Source organism: Meleagris gallopavo, chromosome 5, assembly GCF_905368555.1.
Source record: "Meleagris gallopavo chromosome 5, MGAL_WU_HG_1.1, whole genome shotgun sequence".
Classification (NCBI taxonomy): Eukaryota; Metazoa; Chordata; class Aves; order Galliformes; family Phasianidae; genus Meleagris; species Meleagris gallopavo.
This window is the reverse complement of record NC_139408.1, coordinates 29,893,485-29,918,548: the sequence shown is the minus strand read 5'-3', so window position 1 is coordinate 29,918,548 and position 25,064 is coordinate 29,893,485. Positions and strand designations below refer to the sequence as shown.

Here is a 25,064-nt window from a genome sequence, read left to right as displayed (position 1 = left end):
TAAACAATATTTCTAATATTAGTTTACTAATAGTAATAGTAGAAATAGTAAGTAAATGATCAGTCACTGGGAAAAAGATTTTCAATACTATAAGTGAATACTGCCAAAAAAGTATCCTTCTAGCAGTTTGGCAAAATGTAACTGCTCTAACTTGTAAACAGAATTGAAAGTTCTGGAAAAAGAAAGTATCTGTTTTGCTGATATGATGTGAGACAACAAAGTGATTGACAATGTGGAAAATGTTTGAGAATTCTACTACTATGAAGCACACTTCTTCCACTTTTGAGGAAGCAAAGTTTTGGCTAATGCTAACACCAGCAGCAAAGCTGAAAAAAAAAAACATTATTGTATCCTTAATTTTGAAACTGTGAATCGAACTCTGATAAAGACCATTAGAATGTAATAACCATGAAAGATTATAAAATTAGTCTGTGGCATGTGGAAAATTTTCCACTGTAATGCATTTTATAATGCTGCAGTGTGAACCTGTTTAACCAATTAAACAGGATGAAGTCTTACCAGTTCTCTAAACCATTTAAGAACAATCCAAGTGCTCAGCAGAAGTACATTTCAGTTTATGGCATTCCTCTTAAGTCAGTAGCATGCAAACATTCAGACAATGTTTTATAAGAACAGGCAATTATAAATGTACATCAATAGATATGAGATTAATCTAAGAATCATAACTATTTCTTAGATGCTGTCTGTCAAAATCTGACTGTTCTTATTAAAACTTGAAGCTCTTAATAATTTTCCAATAGAAGGAAAATTATGGAACTATTAAAGATTTAACCTTGAAGACTTTTAAGTGAAAAATATTTCTTCATGTTTCTCTTTGCTACATTTCATGTCAAATGCTTTTGTCTCTCTTTGTGCTTATATATATATATGTGCATATGTAATATGTATATATGTAATGTGTATATACGTATACATATACGTGTATACATGAAAACAGAGTTGGACGCACCTTTTTTTTCCCCCCCAACTTCTTAATGTCGTATGAAAACTGTTCAGAAGTAAAATGTCATTTTAACCTAGTGAATGTGAAAATTGCTGAGCAAAAACTTCCTTAAGTCAGTGTCAACCCAGATACTGACCTAAGCTGTGGACTCTAACAACTATCTAAAGCATGTTTGAGCATACAGTAGACAAGAAAGCTTACATAAAGATTATGGGATGTTAGAAAAGCTACGCTTTAAGAGACCTTATAGGGCATATATTCCCTTATCAAAGAAAAGTCAGACCATACCCAGGTGACAGTACATCCACAGATGTTGATATAACGTTTTTTAAACAAACTCCACTCCCTACACAGGGTCAGTTTTAGCACTCTGATATCCTCAAGCTTTTCTAATAACCAGCCTGTATCTTGCTACAGTCTTTTATACTGGTAATTCTATCTTGCGCGTGAGAAACATAGTATTCTCTATGATCTTGGCATAGCTTTTTATATGTTTATAAACTTCTTATCATACCCCTAATTTAATATTCTTTTATTTCATTAAACCACAGAATCACTGAGGTTGAACAGGACACTAGAGCAGGTTACTCACTGTCCAGTTACATTTTAAGCAGGGTACTCTATAACCAGTCTGTACAACCTGCTCTACTGTTTGACTGTGCTCACATTCATATTTACTGATTATTTTTCTTTTAATTGTGACTGTTGTACTTACAACATATTCCTTACTTACAAAGCTGGCTTCTCTTGAGCAAACAGTCCTGTCTTTCTTAGCTGCTCTTTTTATTATTTAGTCCAAATAGTTGCATATGAAATTTGGTTACTATGTTTTTTTTAAAAAAAACAAAATATTAGAATGGGAAAAGATTCAAGGAAAGGTCAGATGTGTGATTAGATGAGGAACAACTGTCTAGGCTAAGACTTTTCTGCCTGCAAAAGACAGGCTGTGTGTGACATGAAGATAATTTTCATCAACTGTTGTGATGCAGGAACTTACTACTATTAAATGGAACTAGTAGGAACTGCCCTCAAAACAAACACAGGAATTCAGTTTTTCTAAAGCTGAGCTGAGAAGGTTGTGAGCTTGAATTCTATATAGAAGCAGGGGGAGACTGGACAGGCAGAGGTCTGATGGAGGGGCTAGCCACTTGATGTTCAGAAGCCATACTTGGGGCTGAAAATTTTCTGTCCTGAAAATGATGTGTTCATCCACCTTGAATTTAGGAGGAAGTTTTTCAGGCAAAGGGTGGTGATGCCTGGAACAGGTTGCCCAAGGAGGTTGTGGATGCCCCATCCCAGGAGGCGTTCAAGGCAGGTTGGATGTGGCTCTGGGCAGCCTGATCTGATGGTTGATGGCCCTGCCTGTGGCAAGGGGGTTGAAACTAGATGATCATTATGGTCCTTTTCCACCCAGTCCATTCTATGAATCCTGGGTTATTGCATAGAAATCATAAGCAGCATAAGAAATTCTTGCCACCTTGAAGTCCTCGCCCCTACCAGGCGCAATGCAGTCTAGATCTTAGCAAAACTAAGTTGCTAACCTCTACCGAATGTTACACTCCAGCAAGCGTTTATGCATTCCTCTATTGTAATTTCAGCCATGCCTCACTCTCCCTTGCTTAAGATTCTTCTAATTTAGTCAAGTTCAGGAGAGTTGGAGGTGAGTTTTTTGTTGTTTTTCATTTATTTTGTTTCTTTTTTCTTTTTGTATGTGTGTGCATGTTTTATTTTTTCTCTGGGAGAGGAAAATCCAGATTCTTATCCTAGGGGCAGCACTCTTGTTCAAGTTCCAGCTTGAAAATAGCAATAGTCATTTGTCTCTCAGCTAGAAGACTAAGATTATTTTTTAAAAGGGCCAAAGATTGTGTTTTCTATATTGGATTTTTAGAAAATCCTATTTTGAACCTATTTTTACAATAGCTATGCACTTTATCTTTGCATTTTGGACTAACTTTTGCAGAAAATACAAGTGCTTGGAGACAACTTTGCAGTGAGACCATTGAACCTAAGGAAGCGTTGGGCACTGATGAGTTTACCAACCCCATCTCCTGTAGTAGTTGGAGCATTTTCAGCTCTGACTATAATTCCTTATTTGATGAGAAGAATGCAGCAGTTTTAGAAGGCAGTTTTCTGGTGAATTATATGTGTTCTGCAAGATCATTCCTGAAAACATGGAATGAATGCAGACCTGTGGAGAAAGTATTCTCTAGCTAGTGCTCAAATGTTAATCAGCATGTTTGCTTGCATCTGTCCTACGGTTTGTGATACAGTAAGATATATACGAGTAGGTTATTTTCTATCAAAGAGGGAAGATGGCTCTGCATTTTCATTGTGAGCAGTTTTTGCAACAGTGATCTTTATTTGGCAAGTGTAACAGTGTCGTGGTAGTCAGGGCTGTGAAGGGCATCAACTTGGTGTAGGATTGCTTGTTTCACCATAGAAAACAGGAGTTTTGAGGCTTGTTTGCTTTTAGTTATAGAGAGTGTACTTTTGAACAGTTCCACACTAGCTTTGTCTTTGAGTTAGTGGTTCATGTGCTTCAACGTTTATGTGCAGCTGTGAGTAAAATATAAGAAAAATATGCATACTTCTTTTGGGAAGCAGCTACTTTCTGGAATTTACAAGTTTTAACAACAAACCTGATTGTGTTTCTGCAGGTGTTTTTACTGTCAATTTTATCAGTTCATTTTCATTATTGAGTATAGAGAACAGTAAGGTTGTAAATCTGTTGTTGAATCAGTAGGTAACAAATGAAATGTAGTGAATGATTTTCTAGCAAAATTTGAGCATTTTATAAAAAAATGTTGATGTGCATGCGTGTGTTTAAGATGTTGATGGTTTTGTGCTTCTTAATGTGACACAAGTTTATTGTTGAATACAGCTTCTATACAAACTTAAACATATTATCTTACTGATTATAATTCTTAAATATTGGATATATATGCTACATAAATAAAGAAGCAATTTCAGCAGCTGTAAAAGTACATTTATTCTCAAATCTAGAGTTGAAAAATGATTGAACTAAGCAGAAGCAAAGTCATGCCTGCAGTGCATCAATTCTTCTTGATCACTGATTCATTTTGCAGCAAGTGAAGTCATTGATTTAATTAAAATCAGTTTTATATGTTTTGGCTAATTACCACATGGCAATACTCTCAATTTAAATTTACCATTATTATAAAATCTGAGGAGAAAGATGGCTTGAAACCTGAGATTAAATACTATAATGAATCACTGAGCTGTGGCTCAATTATTAAAAAAAAGCTTTTTTTTTTTTTTTTTAATTATGTGGATTGCATGCTTCTTAATGCATTGCTGTTGAAGTGCACCTGCAATAAGTCTCCCAGGTTGGGAGGGAATGTTGATCTGCACTACAGAGGGACCTGGATAGACTGGATCTCTGGGCCAAGATAAACTGTATGAGTTTCAATAGTGCCAAGTGCCAGGTCCTGTATTTTGGTCACAACAACCCCAGGCAACCGTAAAGTGTGGGGAGGAATGACTAGAAAGCTGCCTGAAAGAAAGGGACCTTGGCAGTCAGCTGAATATTAGCCAGTAGTGTGCCCAGGTGGTCAAGAGTGCTAGTGGCATCCTGACTTGTATCAGGAATGGTGTGGTGAGCAGGATTAGGGAAGTCATCCTGCCCCTGTACTTGGCACTGGTGAGACCCCACCTCGAGTACTGTGTTCAGTTTTGGGCACCTCAGTACAGAAAGGGCATTTAGATGCTGGAGCAGGTCTAGAGAAGGGCAACAAGGCTTGTAAAGGGCTTGGAAAAAATCTGAAATTTCAGTAGAAATACTGTGTGTGCACAGTGTGTGGAATGAAGAATACTTAAGCATAGTAGATGAGGACAAGTACAGTTACAGCTGTGCATAAGTCATTTAGTGTTGCCATTGAAAAGTGCAAATCTCAATTTTATTCTAATCCTTGGTATTTATAAATTCACATTTTAGTATTTTATTCTTTTCAGATCTGTGAAATGTGTATCCTCTAAGGTTAATACAGGAAACAGCTGATTAAAAATGATTTAAATGTTTTTATTTTAATCTTATACTTTGTTCCGATTTTTCTCCAAAAATATATACTTCTGATACATACTTCTCCAAATATATATACTTCTGATTCAACTTTGAAAAGTTCATTTAGAGAGAGAAGTAATAGTATTTTATTTACTATGGGTTTTTTTCCAACTTATGGTGCTTATGAATGTTTTTTTACTTCTAAATTTGTAAGCTGAGAATTTCTGAGAATTACAGAAATTGGTGGAGAAATAGCAGAGAAAAGAAAATGAATTGTTTGAGCATTACTTAAATAATTCTGCTTACTTCCTAATTTACCACAGATGTTAGCTTTTCGATTTTTAATATATACAATTGATGAATTTCCATACAGTACAGTTTAAAATGTCATTCACTAGTGTGCGAAGCTAGATAAGGAGATACTGTCAGTAACTGCTGATTGGTTAGTCTTAAATGTAATAGCTATCCATTTTAGTAGTAGCAGTAAGCAGGCAGTTAAGTGTTACTTAAAAGAAAGCCACATAACTTCCCCACATGTGAGGAACAACACAAGTGAAAAAACTACTTTTGAATTTTTATTTTAAAGGGCACTTCACTTAATTCCTTTGGTGAAATTTATTTTGTCACTTCAACCTTTTATTCCAAGTGTTAGTAGTTGTTCTCCTGTCATAATATTTCAGTTGCATAATAGACTGGAAAAAGAAGTGCTGTTTTTAGAATGTAATTGTTCAAGTGATCTCTTAGTTCAGGCGGCTGTTCTGTATCTGCTTTGAGTATAATAATTGACACAAGTATAGCATAGCTGGATAGGACACTGACATATCATATTGCTCTTGTTTTGTCATCTTCCACCCCCTTAAAAATTTCTAAGGTGGTGTATTTTGGTGAACACTTAAATATCTGCATAAAAAATAATTTGTTTTATATGCTATTCTATGACTGGTCTTACTCTTGATTAGTGAGCAAGCATTGGAAATTAAGGTGTATGTTTTATTTCTGCTTACAAGTACGGCACAGTTGAACACTAAAAATAATCTAATTTGACATGCTTATATCAAGTTTAGTATCACATGTTAAGTGGTAAATAAGGGCTTGTCACATTGTAAGTATCTTGAACATTGCATTATGTACTAGTTTGTAAAAGTTTGGTATAATTACGAGAACTAAACAATCAGGCTGTTGTACCTCGCTTTTTCCACACTCATTCTCAAAATATGTCTGAAACATTTTCTTATGAAAGAGAAACTTCTTATTCATTTCAGTAGTCACTTGAAAAATGGCACTTGGATCTTTGGCTGTACAAGGTTTCAAAACTAAATGAGACTTTTGAAGTTAAGTTTGTGCATCAGAGGACATGCTGCGGTAAATAAAGAAATATATATATATTTTAATTATTTTTTAATTTTTTTTTGTGACACTAGCTGGCACTGTTAAAGGAACAGAACACTTCTCAAAATCCTGGAGATATAAGCTCCATGATACTTTGATGCTTTCTTGAATACAAATGTGTGCAACTATGTATATACACATAAATACAACCTATATGTACATATATTTAGCAATTATAGAAATATAATGCATTAAATTTCAAGAGATTCTGTCTTCCAGTCCTTAGCATGGGTGTAACTTTAGTGTATGTAACTTCCAAATATTTATTTTTTTTTCCGTTCTCCCTTGTGTTGTGACAGGATGACGAAGTAGTACTTCAGTGTGTTTCCAGTATTCACAAAGAACAAAGGAAGTTTTGCTTGGCAGCTGAGGGACTTGGAAATCGCTTGTGCTTTTTGGAACCAACGTCAGAAGCTAAAGTAAGAAGTAGATTCTCTCAGCTGATGTAATTGATCAACGACTGTTAACTTACTTATACATTAGTATATTTAATTGCAGTTTCTTTACTGTGATGTTAGATGTACTCTTTGTATTCTTGTCTTTCTGTGACTACAACACAAGATTTTTTTTAGAGATTCTAGAAGTACTTTGAGGCATACTTATTTATTAACAGTCATAGCCACTAGTCTTAATTCTGTACCTGAAATGCTTTGTATTTTCAAGAGTATATCTTCAGTCTCTTATTAAGATTTAAGTTCAATTAAAAGCTTCACTTTATGGCCATAGTTTCAATTATCTTGCGCTCTCTCTCTCTCTCTCTCTCTCTATATATACTGGACTACTTTCAGAAGCACTGTCACCTGTTAATTACTGATGTTAACTGTTACTTCTAATCATGTTGATTAAGCAGAAAGTTGGGATAGTTATTAAGTAACTTAAAAGTTGTGAGGATAACAGCTGTCAAAGGGGAAACAAAAAAAGATTAAGGAAGAACAGAAAAAATAGAATAGAAGGAGGAGCTTGACATGAGAAAGGAGGAGATGAAACATGAGACCTGTACTAAAGCAAAGCATTAAGAACAAGGGTAGTTTCAGGACCTACTCCCTCTGTTCTGCTTACTCTCTGTATCCTGTTACTTTTCTTTGTTTTGTATGTTTACTTATTTTCTTCCTGAACATATATTTCTCCTTCTGTTTTCTAGTGGAGTTCTCTGCATCTTTTCTACTGAAATGCTGCTCTGTTGTTCTATTTTTAGTCTAGGTATTATGACTAGGTTAAATCCAAAGTGTTTGTTATGCAGTATAAGAAGTCTTTCTTTAACTCATATGCAAAAACTTATTACTGATAAACTTGCATTTCTTTGCATTCCAAGTGGTTATTTGTGATCATTTGAAGTATATATATTTTACAAATGATCAATTATCTTTCACATGATGAAGGTAAACTGTTGTCTTAAAATTCTTGAACAATTGGGAATTGTTTAGTAATTGACAACTCAACTGTAATGTGGTGTATGTATTTCTGATAGAATCATAGAATCATCAAGGTTAGAAAACACCTCCAAGATCATCCAGTTCAACAATCCACCTACCACCAATATTTTCCCACTGAACCATGCCACATAGTACAGCATCTAAACATTTCTTGAGCACCTCCCTGGGCAACCCATTCCAGCCACCTGACCAGTCTTCCAGAGAATAAATGTTTCCTAACATCCAAACTGAATCTTTTCTGGCTCAACTTGAGGACATTCCCTCTAGTCCTGTCACTGATTATACAGGAGAAGAGGCCAAACCTTACCTTGTCACCTCTATAAGAGCAATAAAGTCTCCCCTGAGCCTCATCTTCTCTTGGCTAAACAATCCCAGCTGCCTCAACTGTTCCTCATAAGAGCTGTGCTTCAGACCCCTCACAGCTTCACTGCCCTTCTCTGGACACACTCTAGGGCCATGATGTCTTTCTTGTAATAACAGACCCAAAACTGAACATAGTACTTGAGGTGCAGCATCATCAGCGCTGAGTGCAGAGGGACTGTCACTTCCTTGCTTTTGCTGGCAGCACTATTTCTGATACAAGCCAGGATGCCATTGGTCTTCTGAGCCATGTGGGCACACACACTGTTGGCTCACATTTAGCTGAGCTTTGACCAATACCCCCAGATCCTTTTCTTCCCCACAACGTGGAAGATAGTGTGTTTCCTCATCCTAGTCTAAGAAAAGGAGAAACATGTTACTGTACAATTCCATGGAACTACTTCACATTCGTGCTTTAGCAACAGATACTATCATATGAGCTTCTGAAGTTTGTTTAAATTTAAGAGGTTCACAGAGCTTATAATGTAACCATTTTGAAAGAGCTAACCAGAGAGATCTCTAAACTGATAGTCATAACTGAGAACAAAGAAGAATTTTGTACAGAACCAACCGTGGTTGTTGATTTGCTTTCTGTATTGTGTTTAAGTATATCTTCTTTCCCTTCTCACCTTTTCAAAAAACATCTTTATCAAGAATTTTATTCTCTCACACTGATTTAAAAATTCCTAAATCATATTTCAACTTTAAAATGCATGATCTGTATCATTAAGTCACAAACTACAGAATTTTTGAGGTTGGAGAATACCTATAGAGATCACCAAGTCCAACTTCTTCTTCAGCATAGGTTCATCCAGACCATATTGCTCAAAACACTGTCCAGTTAGGGTTTAAACACTTCCAAGGAAAATGATTCTACAGCTTCTCTGAGCAACCTGTTCCAGTGTTTGACCATGCTCATGGTAAAAACATTATTTTCTCACACTCGGATGGAATTTCTTGAATTTCAGCATGTGTCAATTTCCTCTTGTCTTTTCAATGGTGCCACAGAGTAGTTTGGCTTTATAATGTCCTGTCAGGTATTTATATACAGTGATAAGATTCCCACTGAGATTTTTTTTTTTTTTCCACATAAACGTCTTTTATTGGGCATATTAATGTTAACAGATGGAAAATGATGCTATTCCTTTTTGAATTAAAGTTTGATGTTTCAAAATCAGCAGTCATTGTTGATTCAACAGAATCAACAAGAATTCAAGAAGGTCTCTAAAATAGGTTATGTTATTAAATCATAGGATTCTGAGTCTTTGATGTTTAGGAGCATCTGTAAATATATTCAGAGTTTAAGCTTTATACATCAGATAATATCATCCACATTTTCTTTTTTTTTTTTTTCCAATGATATCAGAGAACAAATATAATTTTCATGGTATAAATTTTATGCAGTATTGGAACTAGATAATCTTTGAGGTATCTTCCAACCCAAGCCATTCTATTATTTTATAAATACAATTCTAGCAAATGTAAAGTTACTGTAGTGACAAATTCTGAAGAGTGGATTTATGTTATTTTGTTAAAAGGAGGTTGCATGCATCTCAAAAACAAACAAAAAAATCCAGCAGAAAAACAGATGTTAAAATCAAAATACATGGTTTCAAATAAACTTTTCATCACGTTTATTATACTCTGCTCTTTTGTTCTTACATTGTTTTAAATTTTTTTTACAGTATGTTCCTCCAGACCTTTGCATCTGTAACTTTGTCCTTGAACAGTCTCTGTCTGTAAGAGCCCTTCAAGAGATGCTGACCAACACAGGGGATAATGCCAGTGAAGGGGTAAGTAAATTGACATCGAAGAATGTTAAGTTTCTGAATGTGATTTTTTTTTTTTTTTAATTTCTTCCCTTGTTCCAGTATTTTCTAGATGAGGGAACTGGTGTGATGGCAGATTCTTCAGTTTTCCTTTTTTTCTTAGAGAAGTTAGTGCTCCACTGCCATAATAATGTTACTTTTTAATATGGCATTGAGGAATGGGTGCAGCTAGCCTATTGAAATATTTACAGATAACCGTAACATCATCTTCAGAGATCATTTATTATCATCCATCCTCAGCTGGCTACTGAGAAAGGGAAAAAAAAGAATCCTCAGACTGTCTGGCTTTTATAAATCTGATGAGAGTATATGAGTTGGGTTTTGTTTGAGTCATAAATTATTGTCATAAAAAGCATTATTGTATTAGAATGCTATTTATTAATGAGGAAAGCAAAATAATTTTGTCATGATGATGTAAAATTCAATTTCATTTCTCTAAGCAAAGAAAGTTTTTGAGGTATTTGGAGTTATTTGACCTATCTTCTCATGAAATAACCAGCTGGGAATTATGTTCTATCAACAAAAGAAAGGGAAAAATTTAAATCTATGTGATGAGTTCAGATTTAAGTACACACATATTTCTATTTCTTTCTTTCTTTTCTTTTCTTTTTTTTTTTTTTTGGTAGGTGTGTACCTACACTGCTTTATTGTAATTTTAAATGACTTAACCTGTGGTAAGAGGCAAGAACTGCTGAATAGAAATAATCATTTAATAGTTTTGTCCTTTGGGTTTATTATTTTTTTTACTGTATTGTTATTATAAGCCTACTTATTGGAATGCTTACAATGTAATACAAAGTGAGATTGCAAGAAATTGAAATGTAGCTGTATCTGCATTTGTTATTACAAAAGCTTTGATTGTATCAGTTCAAATCTAAGATATCCTAAGAATCCTAATGTCCTAAGAAAGAAGAATTTCATAAAAATAAATGTACTTTATTATACATGATTTATTATCAATAAAGCCATGAAAGATAAAAATTTATATACAACTTCTATTTGTTTGACAGAATGGGACAATATTACAGGTAAAAATTAGGCCTAATAGAAGCCTCAGATGTAGATTTGTATTTTGAATGACCTGCATGCTCATTTCAGCAACTTGTCAGATGCTCCCCTATCGATGAGACAAAGTAATACAATGAATTGTGTTTTCCACTTAGTTTGTCACTAGTCTATTTTTATTCATGTTTAAAAATTTTAGGATTTTAAAATAATAAGTAAATTCACTTCTATTGTTTTCTTCTCCTGTTCAGTTGAACTGTAGGGGAAAAAATAGAAATACCACTTCTTAATAGGAGGTAAAACATTATTAATGAATTAATATTTAATAAGATTTTACAGTGTTTATTTCTTATGACAGATTCTACAATGAGTGCTTTCCAGCACCATGACTGGCACGAAACTTGTGTAAATTAAATTCTGCATTCCACTTTCAGTTAGAATTAAACATGGTAGTAGTCAAACAAATGTCTCTTAAATTTCTCGTGAAATTGTTGCAGGCAATCTCAGTACTATATCTCTCAAAATTCTGTTGATGTTTGCTATATCTCTCAAAATTCTGTAGCCTGATGAGATTATGTCAAATCAGGGTGTTGCTGTCCTCTATGATGCTGTGCTTGAATGGATTTTCCAGAATTGTTGAAAAGCCTGTGAGGAAGACTTAATTTGGTTGGTTTTACTGGCTGTGAAGAATATTATGCATCCTACTCTATTATCTCTACTTATCCTCTGCTTTCTTAACATAATACTGAATTCAAATTTTATTACCTTGAGAATAGAGCATGAAAAAATTCTATGCATTTACTTACTTTTTGGGACTAAATGTCAACCAACTACTATGCAGATAATCTGCAGAGCTAAATTGTTCAACATAACTTTATCTTATGAGGAACAAGAAAACTTATGTTCTCTTTGAGCCACCATTTTTCTTTTTTTGAACTTGCATACAGAGTTAAGACTTAGTTGCATTATGTAGGAAAAAAAAAAAAAAAAAAACAACCAACAGATGTCTGATGAAGGAACCAAACAAAATCATAAGCAATCTCATTAAAATCTTAAGAAATTTACTCAAAAATACAAATATATATATATTTGCTCAAATAGAAATTTATGCTGAATTTATATCATCATGATGAGAGATTTCTTTTGATTTCCTTCTGGAATTCCATAAACAGAGTTCTAGTATTTCTTCATTTTTTTATTGGTATCATAGAAAATAATCAGAATAATGTGTAGGAAGAAGGGAAATTGTATAATTTAAGGAAATGAACTATGTAAATAACTCCTTGAAGGGAAACCATTATCAGCCTGTCTTTGTAGGAGAGATGCTCAAACTCTCTGACCTTAGTAGACCTCCTCTAGACCCACTCCAACAGCTTCACATCTTCTTTTGCTGGGGGCCCCAGGCCTCTTAAGCGTCTCCAGGTGGGGCCTCATGAGAGCAGAATATAGGAGAGCAATCACTTTCCCACCATGCTGGCAGCCCTTCTTTTTATGCAGCCCAGGATAGAGTTAACTTTTTGGGCTCCAAGCAAACGCTGCTGGCTCATGCCTATCTTCTCATCCACCGGAACCCTTATTTCTGAAAAATCTGTAGATCAGAAGCATCTAAGCAAAGGCTGAGTAACCTGTTTAGGCTGTGGAAAAGAAGACTGAGAGGGGATCTGATAAATATTTATAAATATCTACAGGGAGGTGAGAGGGAAATGGATGAGACCAGGCTCTTCTTGGTGGTGCGTAGCACTAGGACAAGGAGCAATGGCCTGAAACTTGAATGAAGGAAGTTCCATACAAATATATTTACAGAAAGGGTGGCGGAGCACTGGAACAGGTTGCCTGATGAGGTTGTGGAATCTCCTTCTGTGGAGATATTCAAGACTCATTTGGATGACTATCTTTGCAACCTGTTGTAGGGTTCCTTCTTTAGGAGGGGGGTTGGACTCGATGATCTCTTGGGGTACCTTCCAACCACTGCATTCTGTGATTCTGTGTTCCCAAAAAGTCTTGCTTCATACATTGAGGATCTAAAAAACAAACAAACAAACAAACAAAAAAAGTTTTTAGTTTCAGTAGAAAACACAATAAATCAGCAAATTAATCTCTTAATCATATTATTTATTTATTTAAATTTCAATTAGCTTATTTCTTCTAAATAATTAGTGAATAAGATGATAGATGAAGAAGGCTGAGGGAGGCAGACTTGAAAACCTGCAAAGCCTGTTGTCTGTTGTAAATTTCAGGTTAAAATTTTTCCCTTGGACTTTTTTTTTTCTGGTGTGAAAGAGTCAGAACATGTTAAATTCTCTGACTAAAGGGATCACAAAGAAAATCCAGTTTTGCTTACTCTGATTTTGTAGTACATTCCCATAAAATAACAATTTGTGCTTCATTGAAATTATGGATGCAGTTGCTTTAATGAATCTAATAAATGCTGAACATGACAATAGCCCTACTTAGTAGCTACGCTTCATAAGAGCTTAAAACATTTGCAATAGTTGTATTTTTTTATTCTTTCAGAATTTGTGTATGTATGTATATATATTTATTTATTTATGTTTTTTAATGCCTCTGAGAAGTTTGTAAAAAAGGTAAGTATTATTATATTTCACTTTAAACATTTTTTTTTTAATGCTGTGATTTTATTTAATTATGTTAAAAATTACATTACAATAACAAGCTGTGGCCAAGAACATTTGTTCTCTTGGCATATATTTGGCTCTTGCTGTTTATGATTTTTGTGCAGCATAGGCATTTCATAATTTGCTTGAATATGTATGCTTTTTTTAACTTAAATTAAAATTGCTCTTCACATCGTCACATAAATCTGATTGTAATCCATGCAGTGCATTGGTGTTCTAACCTTCTCTACAACGTTCTGTAGGCAGCTCAAGGTGGTCACAGAACTTTGCTGTATGGCCATGCTATACTACTTCGACATTCATTCAGTGAAATGGTAAGCAAAAATGCACTTGCAAGGAAATTGGTAATATGAAACATAATACATAAATAGATGTATTTTAAATCAAAATAATTATATAAAAATTCTGAATAATTGTTTTTTATGTCATCCGTACTAGATTTAAAATAAATAAATAAATTGAATAGCTTGTGGTGTCTCAACACGGTGGGAGTGGTCTTTGTTTTAAATTTAGATTGTTCAAATCCATTTCAGTCAGAAAGCACTGAATTTAACCATAAATCCTATTTTTCAGGAATCCATTACAGTGATCATTCCATTAGCAAGTTTCTGCTAACACAAGTGAATTTGTCATAATATGCGTTGAGTTTTCCGTCATAATGCACAAATTATTTATTCCCAGGGATTGTGCCCACAAGCGTGCTAGCTTGTATAAATTTTATTTTACTGTGTTGCACAACTGGAAAATTTTAACTGCTCGTGATCTCTGACTTATTAGTGGCTACGCAAGTATAATTAAGAGAGGTTGGAGAAATGAGAGATCCTCCCTCCTTTTTGCTGTACTAGAACAGTTTATATTAGTCTATTGTATTTGTCTTGAATTTCTGTAACTGCTTTTTATAAACCATACGAATTGTAATTACCTTGATTTACCAGGATTTTGAAAGTATTATTACTGTCTATGGTATGCTGTCATAGGCAGGAAACCTATCGCAATGAGACTATACTAAGATGTTTGCCTATCCCTATCATGAACTTTTGAAGCTTTGGAAGGAGTTATATTGTAGAAGACAAATATGTGCTGAATTGAAAAATATTTTGATAATTTAAGGAAACTGGGGAAAGCATATTTACAAATAACACTATTCTTTAATTAAAAAGAAAGAAAAAAACACAGGCCTGATAGTAAGGTATGGTAATGTGAATGTATTATTAATTATTCTGCATGTGTGATAATAGATACTGTTGATTTTGATTTTCAATAACTCCACTATTTTTCAGTATTTAACTTGCTTAACATCATCAAGATCCCAGACTGATAAACTTGCATTTGATGTGGGACTACGAGAAAATGCAGCAGGTATGACAAGTTATTTTTGAAGAAAAAATTTTCGGACATCTCTGCTTTTAGAAGATGCATTGTGATTAAATGTGTGTTCTTGTAAGCTTGTGATTGCCATGTGTATCTGTTCACTAGAAATACATTGATTGAAAGTAAATGATGAATATCAATATTGATGGCTTTCAGTAAATGAACTGATTTTGCATGAGTGTAGAGCATCTTTGTAATTAAACTAATTTGCCACAACTACAGTAAAACTAGTGATAATGACTGAAGTAAAAATTTCTGTTGAATAAAATAGATTTGATGCATTAATTTTCTACTTGTATAGTTGGACCCTATCAGTAGAATAATTGTATGAAAACATCATCTATCAGTTCATTCATAATATACATTCTAATCACATGACAAAAGAAGCTGGCAGTTTGTAATGCAGAAAACAGGAAAAAATGCAATGAGCACATTGGTAAAACAATTGAAGAAAAATCATAAAATGGATCAAAATACTATCTCATTGTAGAAAAGATGCATCACAAACAAGAAATGATAAAGTTTTAAAAATTAATCAGTTGCTTTCAAGGTGTACTGTCAGACTTCTGCTGATAAAAATGAGATTTCATGATATCATATATCAATAATAAGATACCACATTGCTTAGGGGATAGGTTAAATTAACTGAAAAGCAATTAATTTGCAAGGTATCACAAACAGGCTTAGGTTCTGTATATGTAGTGTTAAGAGTTACTAAGTGATGAGTCCTCCACCAGAAATAATTAAATGACTCTGTAGTACACACTAAAAGACACACACTGTGAAGGAGAAATCAATGTACCTATACACATTCCTCATTAATGTGACGCTTCATGTGAAGATACGCCAGTTCCGTCAATATCAACTTGTACTTTATTTTTTCATTACTTTGAAAATAAATTAAAAGCAAAATTAATTAGACTAATTAGATTATAAGATTAATTGATGATGGAGAGACACTGTAGTGTAGATGTTTAAAATATTTGTGATCTTTGAAACTTCCTTCCCAAATGACATTGTCTACATAGGTCACTCTAAAAGTAATGCTTTCCATGGAAACTTCAATGAACAGAAAGAGCTCAAAACAACAAAGTGTGTTAGAGCAAATTCTCAGCTACAAAACATTATTTTTCAATGTAGTCACCACTATTAGTTGTATATTCTCACAGCGATGAACAGGAGCCTGTGTGATGTTGCACTCATAAAAATCTGCATTGCCATCCAGAACATGGCTTGTCTTTTGCACTGCTGTCACCACTGCTAAAAAGCACCACCTACCATCTCTGTGATGGATGCTCGCATCCTGTATTTGGTCCCTATAAATGCTCATCAAGTGTCAATGGGTGTCATATATTATGCATGGGAAAATAAAATTTTACACCTTTGCTTCATATGCACTTCCATCAGACACTGTTTTGTCAGGCTGCCCCTCTGCTGCCATCTGTCACACTGCAACAAAATGTAACAGAATATTGGTAGAAAGGTTCAACCTCTACTGCCCTACCACAAACATCTGTCTTTAACATTGTGGGCCAAAATAATAAAATAGGAGGTGTTACTTTCAGAGCAACCCAAGTCTATGTTATCTGCATGGCCTGAGTTTGAATAAGTCAGGTTTGTCTTTCAGTAGTAGCTCTGAAGAAGTTTCAGACTTGTGTATTTGATTGCTGCCTTAGACAGAGACCATTTTCTTTAAGCATGTTGGTAAGGGGAATGTATGTGTTCTCTCACTCAGATAGTAGTTCATAGTTCTATTGTTTTTGTTTTTGCTTTTTTTTCAAAATTATCATGTGTGTATCTGCTTGTGCATTTGAAGTTTTTAATACATGTAGTTGGTAGATATCTGTATTGGTATTTATTTTACTATAAGTATACCATACCAAGAAATCCTTAGACATGTATGTAATACATAAAAAGTAGCCTGTAAAAGGTGTGATTAGCTGTTTTTCTGTGCTGAGAGTTTTGACAACTACAACATGCTTGTACAGCTCATAAACTAACCATCAAAATGTTACTTCCTCTTGCCCTTCTTTTGACCCATGAAAATGTTCTTTTGAATCAGTTTCATCCGTATACAGCAATTTTGGCCTGGTGAATATTGATTCAAAAGCCACTGAATACTTCAAAGGAGTCACTTTGGAGGACTTAGTACTTTACACTTCTACGGATGTAACTTTTCTTTATTATCTTCTTTATAATCATTTTTGTAGTTTTCATACTTTAAGAATGTTTTATGTGAAGTTTGAAAGTTATTACAAAGGTTTTTGCACTGTTCCTTATGCTACCAGCAGTATTGTAAAATTATGGAGTATTTCTTTTAGTTCTACAATGTTATTGTAGCTTAGAGTGGAAGTGGTACAGAATATTGTGAATATAGATATGGACATTAAGGAAAAGACGACACAAAATGTGATCATTAAGACCAAGGTAGCTTCAGCACCAGCAATTTACTGGTGCTGAAGGAAAATTTGTTCTAAGCATTGTTTTGTAAATGGTTAGTGGCTTTAACAAAGCAAGCAACAGGAAATAACACCTTCAGTTATGGCAAAGATTAGCTGCCAAAAAAACAGTTTTGAAAAAATTGAGAAATTTGAGTGGATAGAAAAAAGCAATGAGTTGGCTTCGTATGATGAATGTCTTATAAAAGACGATTCTTCATTAGGTTGTTTCAGTATTGCCCAAAAATGTCCTTAAGTTTTGTGGGAGTTATCTGTTTTGTATACTAATGATAAGTACCTTTTGTCATTTAGGTGAGGCATGCTGGTGGACGATACACCCTGCTTCTAAACAAAGATCAGAAGGAGAAAAAGTTCGAATAGGTGATGATCTTATCCTGGTTAGTGTGTCCTCTGAAAGATACCTGGTAGGTTTGTTTTTCAAGCAAGTGAATCAGATGGTGGAAAAATATAATCTGCTGGGAAAGTGTTGGGATTCTTACAAATGATTTTTTTTTTTTTTCTGATCTACAAAATGATGTCTGGTTCTTATGATTTTTTTTTATTTTTTTTTTTCTCCATGAATAGTTTTCTTCACACTAGATCATGCTTATTTTCATGCCCTTAGCCTTCAATATTCTCTGTCTAGGGAAGTTTTTATTTCTCTTAACTGGAATATTTCTAAGTTGTAGCTGTAGAGTGCTGGTTAGAGTTAAAAAAAAAAAAAAGATCATTTAAAAAGCATGTTCCTACTAATTTTTAAAGAACGTATGTATGTCTATGTTGTTTTGTATTTTATTTTGTTGAGGAAGTATATATCAAAATATTTTTAAGCACAATTTTCACTGTTTCTTGTTATCTTCTTGTTTCAGCATCTCTCCATGTCAAATGGAAGTATTCAGGTGGACGCCTCCTTCATGCAGACACTTTGGAATGTACATCCTACATGCTCAGGAAGCAATATTACAGAAGGTTTGGTGTTTATTTGTTTAGAAATTTGTACAGTTTGAATGGCTTTGTATCATATTTCATGAAGAGTGAATGAATGAAAACACCTCAAAACATCAAACAAAAGAGGTTATTATAGGAAATGAGCATGGGATGATAGGAGATTAATGGAAGGGAAAATGGGGAAATACAGATTCTTCAACTGAGTTAACTGCTGAAAAGTCAAATGAGTAATCTAACTCTGGACTTACAAAACATAAACAGTTACATGAGAAATGAAGACCAAGCGAGCAACAGATGAGTTCATGGCCTTCAGTTTAATTTTGGGGAATAAGGGCTGATGAGTAAGAAAGTCAGTAAACTTAGATTTTGCTGAGGAATTTCAATAGCCCTGTGCCATGAGAGAATAGAAGAGACGTGAGGTACATGCAAAATGGAAAACAGGTTTCTTGTAGTTCCTTTTTCAATATTCTCATCATGTTTTCTAAGGATACCTGCAAATTATCCTTTCTGGATCTCATAGCCATGCTTTTTTATTGCCTCTCTCTAATAATCATTGAAAACGAACTCTTTAAGTACATCATATTAATCAGCCTTAAATCCCACACCACGTGGTCTGATTTCTCACTATGTCCTTTACTGCACTTCTCAATCACGTTTGAGAAATATTACCTTATTTGTGTGCGAAACATCTTGTTCTGTAGTGAAAGACTCATTCAGTTGATTTTGCTCCCTATCTCAATGCCATCCTCTTCAACAGTCTATCGCAAGATTACAAAGTCAGCCAAGTCTGTATATTCTCAAGAAGTTTATGAGAACTGAAATTGTATGTAGTGACTCCTGCAGATTTCCATGGAGGACTGTGTTAAAGAAAACAGAACTGAAAATGTCCATGGGACACACACAAGTAAAGAAAAGGAAAAATGAAATCATATGATTCATACACAAGTTTTTAATATTATTTAATGCAGAGAATAGTGGATTTTCAGTAAAACTAGATCAAAATAATATGCACAGTGTAAAACATAAGAAAATCAGTACTTTTTAATATTCCTTCTAGCTTTTAAGAAAAAATATGAAGCATTCAAAGTACAAAAGAGAATACCGAAGTAACACGATGAAGTAAATAAGTCTCACAACAGAATCTTTGTGATTTATGTCAAATAATTTTGATAGAACAGAATACACTATCCTGATATTTTTCTTAACGTTCTTTCTTCATTTTGACCTTTGCAATTACTGGCAACAGGATAATTGCCTGTTATCATTTTTTTTTTAATTTAAGAACTGATATTGGATCAACAGCATTAATATGAGTTTCATTCTACTCTTCCTACTTTATATATTTGTTCTTTTAACAAATTTGGCTTCTACATAAAGCATGCAATTTTCACAACAGTAATTATGCATTTTTTCCATTTCCTTTTCTGTTCCAGACTTCTAATTTGATTTTTAAATGTTAAGAGATTGCTTTCCTCTTATCTTTAATTTCAGAATAAATATTTTGCAGTAACTGTAAAGATACTAAGAAATAATATACTTTTTCACAGAGGTATTATTAAAATTAAAAATTAATGCAGTTCTTTTTATTTTTTATTTTGAGAATGACATTTTGGGATGGCCAATATAAACTAATGAGTGAATGTGATTCTTCTGCAGGATATCTTCTTGGTGGGCATGTAGTACGTTTTTTCCATGGTCATGATGAGTGTTTGACAATTCCTTCTACAGATCAGAATGATTCACAGCAAAAGTGAGTGGTAGTGCATTTTTATACATTTTCTCTCAAAAAATAATTATGGATCATTAATTGTCAGTTAAATTTAAGATTATATAAGTTATATAGGTTCAATTGTCTTGATAGTAATTTTTAATTAGACAGAGACATTGTTATAATTTGAGAGACTTACTAAGCAGAAAATGAGTTGTAAGTTCTTGTATTTCTGAAATTTGACACCAAGATTTCAACCTGTTTAGTATGCTACTATAAGCTGAGGTCAGCAAGCATTAATGGGAACATTTTAATAAAAAATAAATGCGCTAAAAAAAATCTCTGTAAGCCCAATCTCTACAGCATATTTCATATACGATATATATTTTGCCATTTGAAAGTTCTTTTTCAAATTGCACGAATACATTGATAATTAAATTGTATTACCTAGCCTAAATCTCTCTTGTATTGAACTTAAATGTACATCTATAACGTATAATGATGATTTATTATGACTAGAATTCAACTTTGCATTTTGATGATAATCAAAAACACAGCAAAATAATTATTTCAATATTTAGAAAAGCAACATTAAAGATCATACTCAACAAATAAGACCTCTACACCTGTTGTAGCAAATCAGGTATGCTTTAGGGAATATGATACCTCAGATAACAAATTAAGTGAAATTCTCAGTTTTAAGTTTTCAATTTCTACACTTCTGTTCAGTGAAAAAGTCTGCAGATCCAAATTGAGTGTTAGAGAATATTTATTAGTGACCTTTTCTTTCTGTTCTCTATCTATGTGTAAATGATTGTAAGTTCGCACTGAGCATGAAATATTCTTAAGTGGGCATATCAATTATAATGGCATAACATTAGTGAAAATGTTAGGACCTTGATATGTCATGGAGATTAGATATCAAATTCAGATAATATTTTCATCACCATCTTAATGAGGTTAGAATAGGTTCAGAAGTACTATATTGTATCTAAACCTGTGTGTATGTAAACCAGTGGTAAACTGATCATTTTAAAGTGATTGATTTGGACTTGTCTTATTTTTCAGATTTGTAAGGTGCATAATGGTATAAGGTCAAGTTCTTACTGGGTTGTAGTTGTAGAAATCATATTTTTCTCCCACAAAATAGAATTGATATGTGCAAAGCAAACAAACAGCAATAGGAATGAGAGTGAGAGTTCTATAAAAATAATGATTCTATCTCCTTACTTAATCATATCTATACATTTTAGTGATACTATTAAACAAGTTTCCTAAGTTATACAACACTGATAATTGCTCTTTTTATGGAAGAGACATTTAATTTTCTGTAGGCTTCTGTTATAGAATGCTTCTTATGTTCATATAGGGACTACCCTCTTTTGTTACAAGATTAGGAAAAATGCACACAATAGTCTTTCTGCTAGTCAGAAAGGAATGTTTTGCAAAAACACAGAATAGGATGGATGAATGGATGAAATGAAGGAGAAGCTGAAGAAAGCATGATGTAGATGTGTTTAAGAAAAAGCAAAAATTATTTTTTCCTTGCAGCATTATTAGCATAAGACCAGGTCACTAAAGGCATAATCGTATTGCACGCAGAAAAAGCTGGAAAAGGATTAGGGGAATTAAACAGTATATGTGTTTAAAGGAAAGAGGTGAACAGAGGAATTTTTATGGTAGCCAAGTCAGAACTTGGTGAAGACATGGCTGAGTTGAGTCAAGCAGAAATAGAGAAGGTAAAGGAGAGTGGAAGCAAATTACTAATTCTGAACTTGTCTAGAGAAGAAGTCAGTAGGTTCTTCCATCATTAGAGTAACACCAGTAAGGCAAATGGACACAATGAGGATCTAGGATAAAAATGAAAAATTTGAAATGGTTATTATGTATTCACTATATTCATTTAGTTTGAAATGAAGATGATTTGGTTGTTGGTTTCTTTTTTTGTTGCTTTATATTTCAATTTTAGAGTATATGAAACATGGAATACAAAAAACATAGGAAATGCTGTTATCTTTTCTCTGAGAAATTTATATTTTTGCATTTATTGTACACAATCATTTTGAATTTTTTGGAATTGCATCCATGTTCTTAAATGTGACTTCTATGTAATGAATAGATGTAGACCTACAATTCCATGTTCTTATAAAGATACTCTTTGTAAATGATATGTCATGTTAGTTTATTTTGTTTTAATATATAGATTCTTATTACTGATGTTAGTCAAGAGTCTGATCATTAAATATTCTTCTCATTAAAAGAAAAGTTTCTTATGCACTTGGTCAGTTAAGAAAAAACAAAGCTTTCATTTCACAAGTTGACTTTCAGGTCCAGAGGCTGCGTGAGAATAAGGCTAAACAGATCTTTTCTCCTGATAGCTATTAAAAATAAAATTTGACAATCTGAAAAGACAGTTAAAATTCTTGATTTCAGAACACTACTATGTTTTAGAACAGACCGCATAAGAGGTTATGATGTTGCAATGTATGTATATAGAGTAGACAGAATATTTTGACTGAGCAGGAAGGCAGATATTAAATTCCCTTGCTGCACGTTTTTGTTTGTTTGTTTGTTTAAGATAAGTAAGAACAAAAGGTCTAGCTTCCTTAAAAGATAGTGTGAAACAGTGCTGTTCACAGGAATATATGTGAGAAATATTGTTTAACTTTCAGAAATAATTCAAATTTTGTAATCCAGGCACCAGAATTTGTGTAATCTTTCTGATATATAAAGACTATAGGATGTAAAATGCTTAATATTAAAGTTTTCATCTGAAAACTCAGGACTCAGAACTTCTAATAAAGAAAACCTTTATCTGCTGTACTAATAGAAACATATTTTATCTGTAATATTTATTCAGAGTAAAGATTATAATTCAATGTTTTTGTCTTCTTATTAGCATTTTTCTCTTTTGTTAGAAAGTTAGAAGCAATTCTAGCAATGGTATGGCTGATGTAGTATTCATGCTGATTATTGTTAATTTTATAATTGCGTGTAATTATTTTTAATATTGTGTTTATATTTTAGTGCATTAGTAATTTAAATTAATCTACTAGAAATTTATGAATTACATAGTTTTATCACTAAGATACAAAAGAATTTTCTCAGCCAGTTTGAAAATAAAGTATTTTATCAGCTTCTGAGAGAGAATAGATTAGTCTAAATGGCCTCAAATCTTAACTTGCCTGGGACATTTGTATACTTGATAGTGTTCTCAATGACAAGTAAAAATCTTTTTTTTTGTTCATCTTCATTCATTGAGCTAGCTGGGAGTCCTAGATGGTTTATAGAACTCAGTCCTCTGAAAACTAAATAGCGCAAACAAAAGCAAGAGGATGATCTTCTGAATCTTTCTGTAGGAAAGTACTTTATGAAACTGGAGGAGCAGGTGTTCGAGCGAGATCTTTGTGGAGAGTAGAACCCCTTCGAATAAGGTACAGGTTTTCTTGGATTTCTTAGTAACTTTTGTTAAGCTAACTTCGATTTCACAGAATCACAGAACATCATTAATATATTTGTCCTGCTGTACAATAAAGTTAGCCTGCTCGTACTCAAAATAAAAAGTAATTTATCATTGATACAATGTCAATATTGCAAGACTTTTTCATCTGTACCCCATGTCAAAAATAATGTTGCCTATAAGATACTTATGCTTGAGAAGTTGCTGCTTAGTTTTCATTTATAATTTTAGAAGCATGTGTGGAAGTCAAAACAGTAATATCTCTCATGGATGTCTTTCATAGCCACAGTCTCTGTGGTTAGTTATCTCTTGTTGCAAATGAAATGAAATTTCTCTGTACCATAAGGGTACTTAATGTCAACTTTGGCCTTCTGCAACGCCTGTTTGCTTTACGCTTGGTGTATTTGTGATTACAAATGAAATGTGCTTGTAATTAACAGAGTTATTCTACATCTTAAAGGAAAATATACTTCTTTTGAATGTTGAGTCCTTCACTTAAGTTTAATTCATTTATGCAGTCAACTGTATTATAGTAGTTAATATTTTTCAGAAAATGCTCTGATTTTTAAAGATAGTTTGTAATATCCTAATGAAACAGGGAGAGGTTAATGAAGCAAGAAAATTGCAGTGATTGCTTCTGTCCAAGGTTCCATTAACAGAAATATTACCAGTTTTGCATCTGATGTGGTGCAGATATTGAAATCAAAAGCAGAAAGGACTTTCTATATAGATATAATTTCTAATTTCTGAAAAAAAAAAAAAAAAAAAGTTAGTTTCATTTACTTCATAAAGAATTCCTTGATGTCTCGTACGTTTAGTTGGAGCGGAAGTAACATCAGATGGGGACAGCCTTTCCGTCTTCGACATATAACAACAGGAATGTACTTGGCTTTGAATGATGATGAAGGTCTTGTAATGTTGGACAGAGAAAAGTCAGACACAACATCTTCTGCTTTTTGTTTCAGAGCATCAAAGGTAAATTACTTTAATGGAAGTTTATCCTCAATATGAAGCAAATGCCAATCTGAGTTGCTTCAATACCTTTCTAATTTATTTTTAATGTATATATCGTAGTTGTTGGGGTTTCTGCATTTACATCAAAAGGTAAATATCCTGAATCAAGCGTATCAAAATTTTCCTTGAAAAGAAATGAGACTGATAGATAAATTCCAGAGTAAACTAAGCTATTGAGCAATATAATAATAATAATAATAATAATAATAATAATCAAACAGGATTGAAAGATAATACAGCAAGATACAGTTAGTTTAATACAAATGTTTTAGAATCATTTTAGTTAGGCAGTACTCATTAAATTGTCATTCATTTCAGTTAGGTTATAGCTAAAATTCAGTTTCTGCCCTTGTTATTCTTTATGCTGTGTGCTGATAGGTGAATTGCAAACAAAAAGTTACCGTTGATTTCTAAACGATACGTTGTGCAATTTAGTCAGCTGCTAATTAATTGCATGTTACTAGCTTTTCCACCATTTCCAGCTGAGA

At 33.3% G+C, this 25,064-nt stretch overlaps 1 protein-coding gene across 1 annotated transcript in view; it reads left to right on the top strand.

Annotated features, from left to right (window-relative positions):
- The window catches only part of RYR3 (ryanodine receptor 3), a gene marked incomplete at its 3' end in the record, with an annotated part of 190,716 nt that overhangs the window by 28,372 nt on the left and 137,280 nt on the right, over positions 1–25,064 (top strand). The window contains 9 exon segments of the mRNA NM_001303211.1: positions 6,674–6,793; positions 9,853–9,960; positions 13,880–13,951; positions 14,918–14,996; positions 17,759–17,871; positions 18,316–18,415; positions 20,051–20,144; positions 23,462–23,536; positions 24,381–24,537. Coding sequence (NP_001290140.1) covers positions 6,674–6,793; positions 9,853–9,960; positions 13,880–13,951; positions 14,918–14,996; positions 17,759–17,871; positions 18,316–18,415; positions 20,051–20,144; positions 23,462–23,536; positions 24,381–24,537 — 918 coding nt within the window.